This window comes from Oncorhynchus tshawytscha, linkage group LG05 (genome assembly GCF_018296145.1).
Source record: "Oncorhynchus tshawytscha isolate Ot180627B linkage group LG05, Otsh_v2.0, whole genome shotgun sequence".
Taxonomy (NCBI): domain Eukaryota; kingdom Metazoa; phylum Chordata; class Actinopteri; order Salmoniformes; family Salmonidae; genus Oncorhynchus; species Oncorhynchus tshawytscha.
In genome coordinates, this window is record NC_056433.1 from 89536816 (window position 1) to 89553391 (window position 16576).

Consider the following 16576-nt stretch of genomic DNA (forward strand, 5'->3'; position numbering starts at 1 on the left):
GGGGGTAGGGGAGACAGGACACAGTCAGGAGGGGTAGGGGAGACAGGACACAGTCAGGAGGGGTAGGGAGACAGGACACAGTCAGGAGGGGTAGGGGAGACAGGACACAGTCAGGAGGGGTAGGGGGACACAGTCAGGAGGGGTAGGGGGGACACAGTCAGGAGGGGTAGGGAGACAGGACACAGTCAGGAGGGGTAGGGGGACACGGAGGGGTAGGGAGACAGGACACAGTCAGGAGGGGTAGGGAGACAGGACACCGTCAGCGGGGTAGGGGAGACAAGACACAGTCAGGGGGTAGGGGAGACAGGACACAGTCAGGGGGTAGGGAGACAGAGGGGTAGGGGAGACAGGACACAGTCAGGAGGGGTAGGGGAGACAGGACACAGTCAGGAGGGGTAGGGAGACAACGAGGGGTAGGGGAGACAGGACACAGTCAGGAGGGGTAGGGGAGACAACGAGGGGTAGGGGAGACAGGACACAGGCAAAGATACGTAAAATGGCAGCCCTATGATATAGTAGTGCACTACATTTGATCAGTGCCCTATGGTATAGTAGTGCACTACATTTGATCAGTGCCCTATGGTATAGTAGTGCACTCCATTTGACCAGTGCCCTATGGTATAGTAGTGCACTACATTTGACCAGTGCCCTATGGTATAGTAGTGCACTATTTAGTGAATGTTGTGCCATTTAAAAAGTCACCCTTCACTTGGCTCTCTTCTCTTCTGATTGACACAACGTCAACTGTAAAACAATTGTTTTGTTAAAAATGTTCTTATAAAGAAACACTACTGTTACCCAAAACAATAACTAAATAATACTACTCATTTTGTCACATGGTTTTACTGTACAACAAACTAGGGACAGACAGGTTCTGTAAGTAGTCACAGTTGTAGCACAGTGCTGGGACCGTAGATATAGAATCTATAGACAGGACCGCCAGTCAGCCCAGCCATTACACCATCATTGATTTGAATGGGGGCTGTTCTATAGATGAAGCACCCTGTTCTCTGTAACACCTACAGCTGTAACTTACACCACTTCAGATACACAACAACATTTACATGTGCAGCATCTCAACTCTCACTTCCTGTGTCTCCCAAATGGTAATCTATTCCCTATGTAGTGTACTGGACCCGGGAGCTGCTAGATAGGGATTAGGGTGCCATTTGGGATTCCACTGTCCGTCTGTCTCTTCTTCTCTTAAAGCACATTGAACATTATATATTTTTAGTAGAATGCAGGTATGTAATGATGTATTCATAAGTGATTAACTAACACAGACAACTTTCATTTTAGTCTTTACAGCTGAGCTTTTAATATGGGCCCTTCCTGCTCACCCTTAGGCTCCTGGAGTCAGGGGTCATAGGTTTTAAGGGTCAGTGGCCTGTTAGGTAGTCTAGAGTGGAGTCAGAGAAGCTGGATCAGGGGTCAGTGGCCTGTCAGGTAGTCCTGCGTGGAGTCAGAGAAGCTGGAGCAGGGGTTAGAGGTCAGGGGTCAGTGGCCTGTCAGGTAGTCCTGCGTGGAGTCAGAGAAGCTGGAGCAGGGGTTAGAGGTCAGGGGTCAGTGGCCTGTCAGGTAGTCCTGCGTGGAGTCAGAGAAGCTGGATCAGGGGTCAGAGGTCAGTGGCCTGTCAGGTAGTCCTGCGTGGAGTCAGAGAAGCTGGATCAGGGGTCAGAGGTCAGTGGCCTGTCAGGTAGTCCTGCGTGGAGTCGGAGAAGCTGGATCAGGGGTCAGTGGCCTGTCAGGTAGTCCTGCGTGGAGTCGGAGAAGCTGGATCAGGGGTCAGTGGCCTGTCAGGTAGTCCTGCGTGGAGTCGGAGGCGAAGGAGTCTGCGTCCTCATTGTCCGAGTCTTCAGAGCTGTTGTCCGCGGCAGGTTCTCCGGTCAGAGCGATTCGAGCGTAGTCGTCTGTATCAATACTCTTACAGAAGTGGATGGCATATTTCAGCTTCTCCTCCAGCACCTGCTTACAGGAATACCTGGGCAGCTTGAGGAGAAAGAAACAGGTGTAGGACTCTGGTAGGAAGTGGTCCGGAGGGTTGTACTTATCCAGCACCTAGAACACAACGAAAGATCAACATGAAAAAAGATAGATTTAAAAAAAGCTTTTATTTAACATTTCTCCAACCAGGGTGTCCCAGGTTGCCGTGGTAAACCTGGTATACACTAACAGTCTATGCAGATGTTTCACTAACCGTCTGGCAACAGGACTAATTAGTGTTACATGGTAGAGACAAATTATGTTTCATTCACATCGCTCCCGGATCAAATGTTACAGATTCACAGACGAGCATCGCTCCCGGATCAAATGTTACAGATTCACAGACAAGCATCGCTCCCGGATCAAATGTTACAGATTCACAGACAAGCATCGCTCCCGGATCAAATGTTACAGATTCACAGACGATCAAAGCATTCGCTCCCGGATCAAATGTTACAGATTCACAGCACGATCAAATGCATCACAGACGCTCCCGGATCAAATGTTACAGATTCACAGACGAGCATCGCTCCCGGATCAAATGTTACAGATTCACAGACGAGCATCGCTCCCGGATCAAATGTTACAGATTCACAGACAAGCATCGCTCCCGGATCAAATGTTACAGATTCACAGACAAGCATCGCTCCCGGATCAAATGTTACAGATTCACAGACAAGCATCGCTCCCGGATCAAATGTTACAGATTCACAGACGAGCATCGCTCCCGGATCAAATGTTCAATGAATGAAAAACATCATTTTTTTTAGCCAAATTGTGCGCCAAAAAATGAACAGATACTCGAAATAATGATTTCTTAACTAAATAATTAACATTATTTAAGAACATTGTATTTGTGGTTTACATGATAACTACTGTTACAGGTTTTCCATTTCTGTTTTGAGTTTGGACATTAGCACGTATAGTAGATTAGCACGTGGGGCACACCGATTGGTGTCACCTCGTTAGTCAGTGTGTGTTATACCTATGCTGGTTTGCCATCTCGTTAGTGGGAAGATGTTTCACCTATGTTGGCCCAGGTGATATTCAAGAGTGTCTGGCCCAGGTGATATTCAAGAGTGTCTGGCCCAGGTGATATTTAAGAGTGTCTGGCCCAGGTGATATTTAAGAGTGTCTGGCCCAGGTGATATTTAAGAGTGTCTGGCCCAGGTGATATTCAAGAGTGTCTGGCCCAGGTGATATTTAAGAGTGTCTGGCCCAGGTGATATTTAAGAGTGTCTGGCCCAGGTGATATTTAAGAGTGTCTGGCCCAGGTGATATTCAAGAGTGTCTGGCCCAGGTGATATTCAAGAGTGTCTGGCCCAGGTGATATTTAAGAGTGTCTGGCCCAGGTGATATTTAAGAGTGTCTGGCCCAGGTGATATTTAAGAGTGTCTGGCCCAGGTGATATTTAAGAGTGTCTGGCCCAGGTGATATTCTAAGAGTGTCTGGCCCAGGTGATATTTATCAGAGTGTCTGGCCCAGGTGATATTTAAGAGTGTCTGGCCCAGGTGATATTTAAGAGTGTCTGGCCCAGGTGATATTCAAGAGTGTCTGGCCCAGGTGATATTCATGTAAGAGTGTCTGGCCCAGGTGATATTCAAGAGTGTCTGGCCCAGGTGATATTCAAGTGTGTCTGGCCCAGGTGATGTATTTAAGAGTGTCTGGCCCAGGTGATATTTATGGTACCAGAGTGTCTGGCCCAGGTGATATTTAAGAGTGTCTGGCCCAGGTGATATCTCAACCAGTCCAGTGTCTGGCCCAGGTGATATTTAAGAGTGTCTGTCCCAGGTGATATTTATGAGTGTCTGGCCCAGGTGATATTTAAGAGTGTCTGGCCCAGGTGATATTTAAGAGTGTCTGGCCCAGGTGATATTTAAGAGTGTCTGGCCCAGTGCTCCAGTTGTCTTGCTAGATGTGGAGGGTTAACACCTTTAGTTGGCTCTCCCTATTTGATTTGTAGACAAATGTTCCTTTATCAGATCTTCCCTGTTTTCGTCTAAATATTGCTCCCAGCGTTTATCAAAGCTCAGAACGCTTATATTTGTGATCTGACTGAGTTGTAATAGCGCCTGCCTCTGAAAGAGAGGAATCATATACAGTGGTTTGTTTGTTATGTTCGCCTGCATCCTCCGGATGTACCACACTCTTAAACAACTAACTCTGCCCTCTCGCAGCACAGGCCGAGGGCCCGAGACGTAGTCCAGTCCATGCATCTAGATACATATGGTATCAGTCCATGTGTCTAGATAGGTATGGTTCCTGTATGGTACCAGTCCATGTGTCTAGATACATATGGTTCCTGTATGGTACCAGTCCATGTGTCTAGATACATATGGTTCCTGTATGGTACCAGTCCATATATCTAGATACATATGGTTCCTGTATGGTACCAGTCCATGTGTCTAGATACATATGGTTCCTGTATGGTACCAGTCCATATATCTAGATACATATGGTTCCTGTATGGTACCAGTCCATATATCTAGATACATATGGTTCCTGTATGGTACCAGTCCATGTGTCTAGATACATATGGTTCCTGTATGGTACCAGTCCATGTGTCTAGATACATATGGTTCCTGTATGGTACCAGTCCATGTGTCTAGATACATATGGTTCCTGTATGGTACCAGTCCATATATCTAGATACATATGGTTCCTGTATGGTACCAGTCCATATATCTAGATACGTATGGTACCAGTCCATATATCTAGATATATATGGTTCCTGTATGTTACCAGTCCATATATCTAGATACATATGGTTCCTGTATGGTACCAGTCATTCCAGACCAGTATAGAGTCGTTCCTGAAAGGGCAGATGCACATCTCTAGTAGAGAGGTTCATCTGATTCAAATGTCTGCGACAAGAAAGAGATTGATTAATTGACTGGCTGCCTGACAAGTTCTCACCTGGACAACGAAGTCTCGTCCTCTGAAGTCAGCGATGGTGCGTGGGAGGCGTGTCCGTCCCCAGACGAAGCGCAGGAACAGAGATCTCTCTGTGTTGGAGAAGGACTCCATGACCTCCCAGAACCAGTGGATGAGAGGAGAGGTTGGCTCAACACCTTTATAGGTGGCTACTGACTTCAACAGGTGGAGGGGGATGTCTGGACTGCCGCACACCTGGACACAGACGACAGGAGGGAGAGGGATGGACAAAAGGCTGCTTATTCCTTACAGTTCACTGTTTATGACCAGGGCCCAGACAGGGTGACAGACCAGGGCCCAGACAGGGTGACAGACCAGGGCCCAGACAGGGTGACAGACCAGGGCCCAGACAGGGTGACAGACCAGGGCCCAGACAGGGTGACAGACCAGGGAGACAGAGAGCGAGAGAGACAGACATAGAGAGACAGAGAGACACTGAAAGAGATAGACAGAGAGCGTGAGAGAGACACTGAAAGAGATAGAGAGCACAAGAGAGAGAACCAACATGACAGAGTTCCATATAGCCTTCATGAAGCCAAATAGGATTTTAGATGCTATTAATGCCTGTGGAATACAAGCGGATCAGAATGTTGCACAATATAACTGTGGGATCATTCAACAGTATCTATCCCTCTTCACTGTAAACTAGTTCTGTATGTACTTACCATTGTCTCTAGCTCATATCCTGTGAAGAGGGAGAGCAGGGGGACAGGTACGACCCGAGCCATCCCTTCCCTCACAGCTGACACCTGCTCATCAAACTCATGGAGCCTGGGGGAGACAGACAGGGACACGTGGTAAAACAAGAAGGATTATAGAGAACAGAAATCCCTACAGTTACATACCGCAATATTGTACTGAACAAAAATATAAAAAGCAAAGTGTTGGTCCCAAGTTTCATGAGCTGCCATAGAATGTCCCTGAAATGTTCCATACTCAACAAAAACCTTATTTCTCTCAAATTTTGTGCACACATTTTTATCCATCCGCCTGACAGGTGTGGCAAATCAAGAAGCTGATTAAAGAGAATGATCAGTACACAGGTGCACCTTGTGCTGGGGACAATAAAAGGCCACTCTAGAATGTGCAGTTTTGTCACATAACACAAGGCCACAGATGTCTCAAGTTGAGGGAGCGTACACTTGGCATGCTGACTGCAGGAATGTCCACCAGAGCTGTTGTCAGAGCATTGAATGTTCATTTCTCTACCATAAGCCACCTGCAGTGTTGTTTTAGAGAATTTGGCAATAAGTCCAACCTGCCTCACAACCGCTGACCACGTGTAACCACGCCAACCCAGGACCTCCACATCCGGCTTCTTCACCTGTGGGATTGTCAGACCAGCCACCCGAACAGCTGATGAAACTGTGGGTTCGCACAACCGAAGAATTCCTGCACAAACTTGTCAGAAAGTCTCAGGGAAGCTCATTTGCGTGCTCTTCGTCCTCACCAGGGTCTTGACATGACTGCAGTTCAGAGTCGTAACCGACTTCAGTGGGCAAATGCTCTCCTTCAATGGCCACTGGCACGCTGGAGTAGAGTGCTCTCTTCATGGATGAATCCTGGTTTCAACTGTACCAGGCAGATAGCAGACACCGTGTGCAGTTTGCTGATGTCAACGTTGTGAACAGAGTGACCCGTTGTGGCGATAGGGTTATGGGCAGGCATAAGCTACGGACAATGAACACAATTGCATTTTATCGATGGCAATTTGAATGCACAGAGATATCGCGACAAGATCCTGGGGCCCATTGTCGTGCCATTCATCCTCCTCCATCACCTCATGTTTCAGCATGATAATGCACGGCCCCATTCTGCAAGGATCTGAACACAATTCCTGGAAGCTGAGAATGTCTCAGTTCCTCCATGGCCTGCATACTCAGACATGTTACCAATTGAGCATGTTTGGGATGCTCTGGATCGACATGTACGACAACGTATTCCAGTTTCCCATCAATATCCAGTACTTTGTACTTCGCACAGCCATTGAAGAGGAGTGGGACAACATTCCACAGGTCACAATCACCAGCCTGATCAACTCTATGTGAAGGAGCTGTATCTGCTGCATGATGTGAATGCTGGTCAGATACTGACTGGTTTTCTGATCCACCCCCCCACCTTTGTTTTTATCTGGATTCCCAGTCATGTGACATCCATAGATTAGGACCTAATGAATGTATTCCCAGTCATGTGACCTCCATAGATTAGGACCTAATGAATGTATTCCCAGTCATGTGACATCCATAGATTAGGACCTAATGAATGTATTCCCAGTCATGTGACATCCATAGATTAGGACCTAATGAATGTATTCCCAGTCATGTGACATCCATAGATTAGGACCTAATGAATGTATTCCCAGTCATGTGACATCCATAGATTAGGACCTAATGAATGTATTCCCAGTCATGTGACATCCATAGATTAGGACCTAATGAATGTATTCCCAGTCATGTGACCTCCATAGATTAGGACCTAATGAATGTATTCCCAGTCATGTGACATCCATAGATTAGGACCTAATGAATGTATTCCCAGTCATGTGACATCCATAGATTAGGACCTAATGAATGTATTCCCAGTCATGTGACATCCATAGATTAGGACCTAATGAATGTATTCCCAGTCATGTGACCTCCATAGATTAGGACCTAATGAATGTATTTCATTTGAATGATTTCCTTCTATGAACTGTGAGTCAGTAAAACCTGAGATTGTTGCATGTTGCGCTTCTATTTTGGTTCAGTGTAGTTCTCAGCCCTACTTGAAGAGACACACAACACTCTGGAGGACAGACTATACACACACACACACACACTCTGGAGGACAGACTATACACACACTCTGGAGGACAGACTATACACACGCACACACTCTGGAGGACAGACTACACACACACACTGGAGGACAGACTACACACACACACACTGGAGGACAGACTACACACACACACACACTGGAGGACAGACTACACACACACACACACACTGGAGGACAGACTACACACACACACACACTGGAGGACAGACTACACACACACACACACTGGAGGACAGACTACACACACACACACACTGGAGGACAGACTACACACACACTCTGGAGGACAGACTACACACACACACACACTGGAGGACAGACTACACACACACACACACTGGAGGACAGACTACACACACACACACTGGAGGACAGACTACAGACACACACACACACACTGGAGGACAGACTACACACACACACACACTGGAGGACAGACTACACACACACACACACACACACACTGGAGGACAGACTACACACACACACACACACACTGGAGGACAGACTACACACACACACACACTGGAGGACAGACTACACACACACACACACACACACACTGGAGGACAGACTACACACACACACACACACTCTGGAGGACAGACTACACACACACACTCTGGAGGACAGACTACAACACACACTCTGGAGGACAGACTACAACACACACTCTGGAGGACAGAGTACAACACACACTCTGGAGGACAGACTATACACACACACACACTGGAGGACAGAGTACAACACACACTCTGGAGGACAGAGTACAACACACACTCTGGAGGACAGACTACAACACACACTCTGGAGGACAGACTACAACACACACTCTGGAGGACAGACTACAACACACACTCTGGAGGACAGACTACAACACACACTCTGGAGGACAGACTACAACACACACTCTGGAGGACAGACTACACACACTCTGGAGGACAGACTACACACACACTCTGGAGGATCAGTAGCACCCAGTTTAGAGGGAACACTGGTGATCAGTGGGACCCAGTTTAGAGGGAACACTGGTGATCAGTGGCACCCAGTTTAGAGGGAACACTGGTGATCAGTGGCACCCAGTTTAGAGGGAACACTGGTGATCAGTGGCACCCAGTTTAGAGGGAACATTGGTGATCAGTGGCACCCAGTTTAGAGGGAACACTGGTGATCAGTGGCACCCAGTTTAGAGGGAACACTGGTGATCAGTGGCACCCAGTTTAGAGGGAACACTGGTGATCAGTAGCACCCAGCTTAGAGGGAACATTGGTGATATACATGTCGTTGTTCTCACCTGTAGTTGATGGCGAGGCGGACATACTCGGCCCTGTTCTCCAGGGTGATGTGGGAGTATTTAGAGCTGAGCTGGATATCCTGTCCGCTGGCGTTAGGGACTGTGAAGGGGAGAGTCATGCCCTCAAACTCCTCAGCAGTGGCCTCGTTGTCTCTGATGTACATCAGACCAGGGATAAAGTCTTTATCCACCTGAAGAGGAAGAGAACAACGCTCCATTCAAATATACAAGTGTAGAAATGACACGAGAAAATACCAGTGGCCTTGCCTTTAGTTGTATGTGTTTTCCATCTAAATTAGTGTTTTTCACTTGACTGTCCATCTCTACAGTCTAGGAGACCTTGAACGGGAATCTCATGGGAGTTGGCTCTTAGGAGAGGAATGCATTTTTGACATTGTTTTAAGTGCAAGTCATAACTCACATTTTGAATGTGAGTCCTCTCTGATTACTATCAGAGTGTATACAGAGTATGACTGAGTGTGTGTGAGTGATGCTCTCTGGTTGTATTCTGGTGCTGGGTAAATTCCTGTGCAACCTTTAGTAAAGCTTTGGGGCTAACCCGCGTGACAACAGAGGCTTTGTGAGGAAACAGCCTCTTCCTGTATCACGGTCAGGCTGAACACGTTCCAGAATCTCATGATTACAGCGTGGACGCAGGAGAGATGCACACGGTACCACAGTACACACTAGTCTCTCACACAGTCACACGGTACCACAGTACACACTAGTCTCTCACACAGTCACACGGTACCACAGTACACACTAGTCTCTCACACACAGTCACACAACAAGCACCAAGGCTGAAGATGGAGAGTATACACAAACACACAATATAGTAATATTAACTGAATTCTGGGAAATCTTGACTATAGACCTGTTTAACTGTCATTAGAGGGTATCTGCAGAATTCGACTTGACCGGCTAAATGGCATACTTGTTAAGACCTTTTGAATAACCTTTGCAAATACAATTACAGTAGAAGGTATATGTAGTCAACACTATAACCCAGCCTGTTAACTACAGTATATGTAGTCAACACTATAACCCAGCCTGTTAACTACAGTATATGTAGTCAACACTATAACCCAGCCTGTTAACTACAGTATATGTAGTCAACACTATAACCCAGCCTGTTCACTACAGTATATGTAGTCAACACTATAACCCAGCCTGTTAACTACAGTAGAAGGTAAATGTAGTCAACACTATAACCCAGCCTGTTCACTACAGTATATGTAGTCAACACTATAACCCAGCCTGTTAACTACAGTAGAAGGTAAATGTAGTCAACACTATAACCCAGCCTGTTCACTACAGTATATGTAGTCAACACTATAACCCAGCCTGTTAACTACAGTAGAAGGTAAATGTAGTCAACACTATAACCCGGCCTGTTAACTACAGTAGTAGTAGTCGTCAACACAGTCAGAGCACAGCACCCCTAACCCAGCCCCAGTAGAAGGTAAAAGTCAACACTATAACCCAGCCCCTACAGTATATGTAGTCCCTATAACCCCCTCCCAACACACCGCAGCACCGTCAACACCCAGAGCACCTCCCCTCCTCCCAACACACACACAGCACCTCTCCCTCCCTTCCACAGCACCCCTCCCTCCCTTCCACAGCACCCCTCCCTCCCTCCCACAGCACCTTCCACAGCCCCCCTCCCAGCACACCCACACAGCACCCCCCCTCCCAACACACACACAGCAGCACCCCTCCCTCCCCCACACACACACACAGCACCCCTCCCAACACACACACACAGCACCCCTCCCAACACACACACACAGCACCCCTCCCAACACACACACACAGCACCCCTCCCAACACACACACACAGCACCCCTCCCAACACACACACACAGCACCCCCCCTCCCCTCCCACACACACACAGCACCCTCCCACACACACACACACACAGCACCCCTCCCCCTCCCAACACACACAGCACCCCCTCTCCCAACACACACAGCACCCCTCCCAACACACACAGCACCCCTCCCAACACACACACACAGCACCCCTCCCAACACACACACACACAGCACCCCTCCCAACACACACACACACAGCACCCCCCCCAACACACACACACACAGCACCCCCCTCCCAACCACACACACACACAGCACCCCTCCCAACACACACACACAGCACCCCTCCCAACACACACACACAGCACCCCTCCCAACACACACACACACAGCACCCCTCCCAACACACACACACAGCACCCCTCCCAACACACACACACACAGCACCCCTCCCAACACACACACACACAGCACCCCTCCCAACACACACACACACAGCCCCTCCCAACACACACACACACACCCCTCCCAACACACACACACACAGCACCCCTCCCAACACACACACACACAGCACCCCTCCCAACACACACACACACAGCACCCCTCCCAACACACACACACACAGCACCCCTCCCAACACACACACACAGCACCCCTCCCAACACACACACACACAGCACCCCTCCCAACACACACACACACAGCACCCCTCCCAACACACACACACAGCACCCCTCCCAACACACACACAGCACCCCTCCCAACACACACACAGCACCCCTCCCAACACACACACAGCACCCCTCCCAACACACACACAGCACCCCTCCCAACACACACACAGCACCCCTCCCAACACACACACAGCACCCCTCCCAACACACACACAGCACCCCTCCCAACACACACACAGCACCCCTCCCAACACACCCACAGCACCCCTCCCAACACACCCACAGCACCCCTCCCAACACACCCACAGCACCCCTCCCAACACACCCACAGCACCCCTCCCTCCCACCCACAGCACCCCTCCCTCCCACCCACAGCACCCCTCCCTCCCACCCACAGCACCCCTCCCTCCCAACACACACACACTTCTAACTAAGTCCTGAACTTACTGATATTCAACACAGACACACACGAGCAGACAGTGCAGGTACAGTACCTCACTAAGGTCAGCGATGGTGAGGTTCATCCCAGCCAGCTGTTTCCAGACAGGTTCAGCCAGGTTGAGACTGAGAGGGGATCCGGTACGGATGGCTATGCCCAGGAGCACTCCTACAGGACAGAGATCTCCATTAGACTGGGTTAGGGTTGAGACAGAGATACAGGACAGAGATCGAGTGGGGCAAAAAAGTATTTAGTCAGCCACCAATTGTGCAAGTTCTCCCACTTAAAAAGATGAGAGAGGCCTGTAATTTTCATCATAGGTACACTTCAACTATGACAGACAATTTTTTTTTTTCTCTCCAGAAAATCACATTGTAGGATGTTTAATGAATTTATTTGCAAATTATGGTGGAAAATAAGTATTTGGTCAATAACAAAAGTTTATCTCAAAACTTTGTTATATACCCTTTGTTGGCAATGACAGAGGTCAAACGTTTTACATCTCTATTAGACTGGGTTAGGGTTGAGACTGAGGACGAACTGCCCGGATGGTAGCGCTGAGCGATTAACCGACATTTCAGGAGTTAAAACATACAGGAGGGTATCTCTCCAGGAACAGGGTTGGAGTATAAACCTACTGGAGGGTCTCTCTCCAGGAACAGGGTTGGAGTGTAAACCTACTGGAGGGTCTCTCTCCAGGAACAGGGTTGAGTTAAAATCTACAGGAGGGTCTCTCTCCAGGAACAGGGTTGGAGTTAAAATCTACAGGAGGGTCTCTCTCCAGGAACAGGGTTGGAGTTAAAATCTACAGGACGGTCTCTCTCCAGGAACAGGGTTGGAGTTAAAATCTACAGGAGGGTCTCTCTCCAGGAACAGGGTTGGAGTGTAAACCTACTGGAGGGTCTCTCTCTAGGAACAGGGTTGGAGTGCCCTGTTTTAGGGCTATACTTCCCCCAGGAATCTGAACATAGTTAGGTACAGAGCTGACTTGGCTGCAGGGTCGGGGTTTAGGTAGCGGAGGGAGAGGGTACCTACCTAAGAATCTGAACATAGTTAGGTACAGAGCTGACTTGGCTGCAGTGTCAGGTAGCGGAGGGAGAGGGTACCTATCTAAGAATCTGAACATAGTTAAGTGCAGATATGAGTGGCTGCAGGGTTAGGGGTCAGGGGTTAGGTCGCGGAGGGAGAGGATACCTACCTAAGAATCTGAACATAGTTAGGTACCGAGCTGACTTGGCTGCAGGGTCAGGGGTCAGGTAGCGGAGGGAGAGGGTACCTATCTAAGAATCTGAACATAGTTAAGTGCAGATATGAGTGGCTGCAGGGTTAGGGGTCAGGGGTTAGGTCGCGGAGGGAGAGGATACCTACCTAAGAATCTGAACATGTTCATATGCAGAGCTGACTTGGCTGCAGGGTTGAGCAGGAAACAGTCTCTGTTCGCTCCTGACTCGTCTCGTCCATTAGGGGTCACGATGAGGAGAGGGGTCAGACCGTTCTGGAGCTCCTCACACATCTCTGCTATGGACTCACTGTAGCCCCCGCCACAGTCATCCACAGACTCACCTAGTAGAGGACACACACACACACAGATCTCTATTATAGACTCACTGCAGCCCCTGCCACAGTCATCCACAGAGTTGGGGCGATGTTACGAATGCATCGTCTATCGACAATGATTGACAGCCATCGTCAATGGTGATGATATGGTGACATGTTGGTTCAGCCTATTTGAACTTGAACGGCGCCCCGCAGTAAAGAACAGTGTCTCACAGAGCAGGGCAGAGTGATTCTCCTACTTGAACGGTGTCTCACAGAGCAGGGCAGAGTGATTCTCCTACTTGAACGGTGTCTCACAGAGCAGGGCAGAGTGATTCTCCTACTTGAACGGTGTCTCACAGAGCAGGGCAGAGTGATTATCCTACTTGAACGGTGTCTCACAGAGCAGGGCAGAGTGATTCTCCTACTTGAACGGTGTCTCACAGAGCAGGGCAGAGTGATTCTTCTACTCTACTTGAACGGTGTCTCACAGAGCAGGGCAGAGTGATTATTCTACTTGAACGGTGTCTCACAGAGCAGGGCAGAGTGATTCTCCTACTTGAACGGTGTCTCACAGAGCAGGGCAGAGTGATTCTCCTACTTGAACGGTGTCTCACAGAGCAGGGCAGAGTGATTATTCTACTTGAACGGCTCCCCCCAGTAAAGAACAGCATCTCACAGAGCAGGGCAGAGTGATTCTCCTACTTGAACGGCTCCCCCCAGTAAAGAACAGCATCTCACAGAGCAGGGCAGAGTGATTATCCTACTTGCTATAGCCTATCTCAAAAAATATTTGATACAGAACGCGAAAGAGGAATGTAAGGCCAGACAGAGCGAAAAATTCCACTAAAGCTGAAACAAAATATTGTTTCTTGTTCTTGGTCAGATGCTTTAGACGATAGTCTGAACCTGAAACGGACACCCCTTAAAACCCTCTGGGGGAGGTTCTAACTAAGATTACATGGAATTGTTTTAACATGGTCAGAACCAAGTATCATTCAGCTATCTCATTTAGAATTTTAGGACCCCTTAAGGTTTAAAACAAAATATATATAAAAAATGTTTTTGATGACATATTGAATTTGGCCTTACTGCTATTAGCCCATAGAAACACATTGAATAACAGATAGTCCTTACTGCTATTAGCCCATAGAAACACATTGAGTAACAGATAGTCCTTACTGCTATTAGCCCATAGAAACACATTGAATAACAGATAGTCCTTACTGCTATTAGCCCAAAGAAACACATTGAGTAACAGATAGTCCTTACTGCTATTAGCCCATAGAGACACATTGAATAACAGATAGTCCTTACTGCTATTAGCCCATAGAGACACATTGAATAACAGATAGTCCTTACTGCTATTAGCCCATAGAGACACATTGAACAACAGAACAAAAATCGAAACACAAATCTAAAGGGAGTGTGTTCTTCAGTGACTTTTCCCACATCAATTCGGAAAGAATTCAGAACACTTGACTTTTCCCACATCAATCTACACACATTACCCTATAACGACAAAGCAAAAACAGATTTTAAGAGAACATAGGTAATAATACCTCAACCATAAAGGCCTGATGGAGGCCAATGTGTTCTTCGGCACCTTCGATACTGCAGATATTTTTTTGGTACCCTTCCCAAATTCCTAACCACATTCCTAACACCTAACCCCATTGCTAACAACTAACCCCATTCCTAACCACACTCCCAACACCTAACCACACTCCTAACGCCAAACCACATTCCTAACGCCTAACCACATTCCTAACACCTAACCCCATTCCTAACCCCTAACCACATTCCTAACACCTAACCACATTCCTAACACCTAACCACATTCCTAACACCTAACCACATTCCTAACCACATTCCTAACACCTAACCCCATTCCTAATGCCAAACCACATTCCTAACCACATTCCTAACCCCTAACCACATTCCTAACATTCCTAACCACATTCCTAACACCTAACCACATTAACCCCTAACATTCCTAACCCACATTCCTAACACCAAACCACATTCCTAACCACATTCCTAACCCCTAACCACATTCCTAACACCTAACCACATTCCTAACCCCTACCACATTCCTAACACCTAACCACATTCCTAACAAACCACATTCCTAACCACATTCCTAACACCCTAACCACATTCCTAACACCTAACCACATTCCTAACCCCTAACCACATTCCTAACACCTAACCACATTCCTAACACCTAACCACATTCCTAACACCTAACCACATTCCTAACACCTAACCACATTCCTAACACCTAACCACATTGCTAACGCCTAACCCCATTGCTAACACCTAGCCACATTGCTAACACCTAGCCGCATTGCTAACACCTAGCCACATTGCTAACACCTAGCCGCATTGCTAACACCTAGCCACATTGCTAACACCTAGCCACATTGCTAACACCTAGCCACATTCCTAACACCTAACCACAAGCATATTTCCCTAATCCTAATGCTCAGATAAGTCAGAGTGGTGAGAAGCAACACACACCCTCCAGTTACAAAAGTAGACTCCAAAAGTACATAGAATGGAATGTGTGTCACGCTCTCATGAGGATGAACCTAACAACCTACTGAGGAGGAACCTAACAACCTACTGAGGAGGAACCTAACAACCTACTGAGGAGGAACCTAACAACCTACTGAGGAGGAACCTAACAACCTACTGAGGAGGAACCTAACAACCTACTGAGGAGGAACCTAACAACCTACTGAGGAGGAACCTAACAACCTACTGAGGAGGAACCCAACAACCTACTGAGGAGGAACCCTGAGGAACAACCTACTGAGGAGGAACCTAACAACCCAACAACCTACTGAGGAGGAGGAACCCAACAACCTACTGAGGAGGAACCAACAACCTACTGAGGAGGAACCCAACAACCTACTGAGGAGGAACCCAACAACCTACTGAGGAGGAACCAACAACCTACTGAGGAGGAACCCAACAACCTACTGAGGAGGAACCTAACAACCTACTGAGGAGGAACCTAACAACCTACTGAGGAGGAACCTAACAACCTACTGAGGAGGAACCTAACAA

General features: G+C 47.8%; 1 protein-coding gene across 1 annotated transcript in view; it reads right to left on the minus strand.

Annotated features, from left to right (window-relative positions):
- Positions 1-1730: 1730 nt before the first annotated feature.
- Positions 1731-16576, minus strand: part of herc2 (HECT and RLD domain containing E3 ubiquitin protein ligase 2) — a 170942-nt gene continuing 156096 nt past the window's right edge. Inside the window, exons 86-91 of the mRNA XM_042322735.1 lie at positions 13334-13528; positions 12021-12133; positions 9032-9222; positions 5583-5688; positions 4900-5112; positions 1731-2058 (exon numbers count right to left, since the gene is read on the minus strand). Coding sequence (XP_042178669.1) covers positions 1786-2058; positions 4900-5112; positions 5583-5688; positions 9032-9222; positions 12021-12133; positions 13334-13528 — 1091 coding nt within the window. The 3' untranslated portion in view covers positions 1731-1785. The remainder of the gene's footprint in view (positions 2059-4899; positions 5113-5582; positions 5689-9031; positions 9223-12020; positions 12134-13333; positions 13529-16576) is intronic.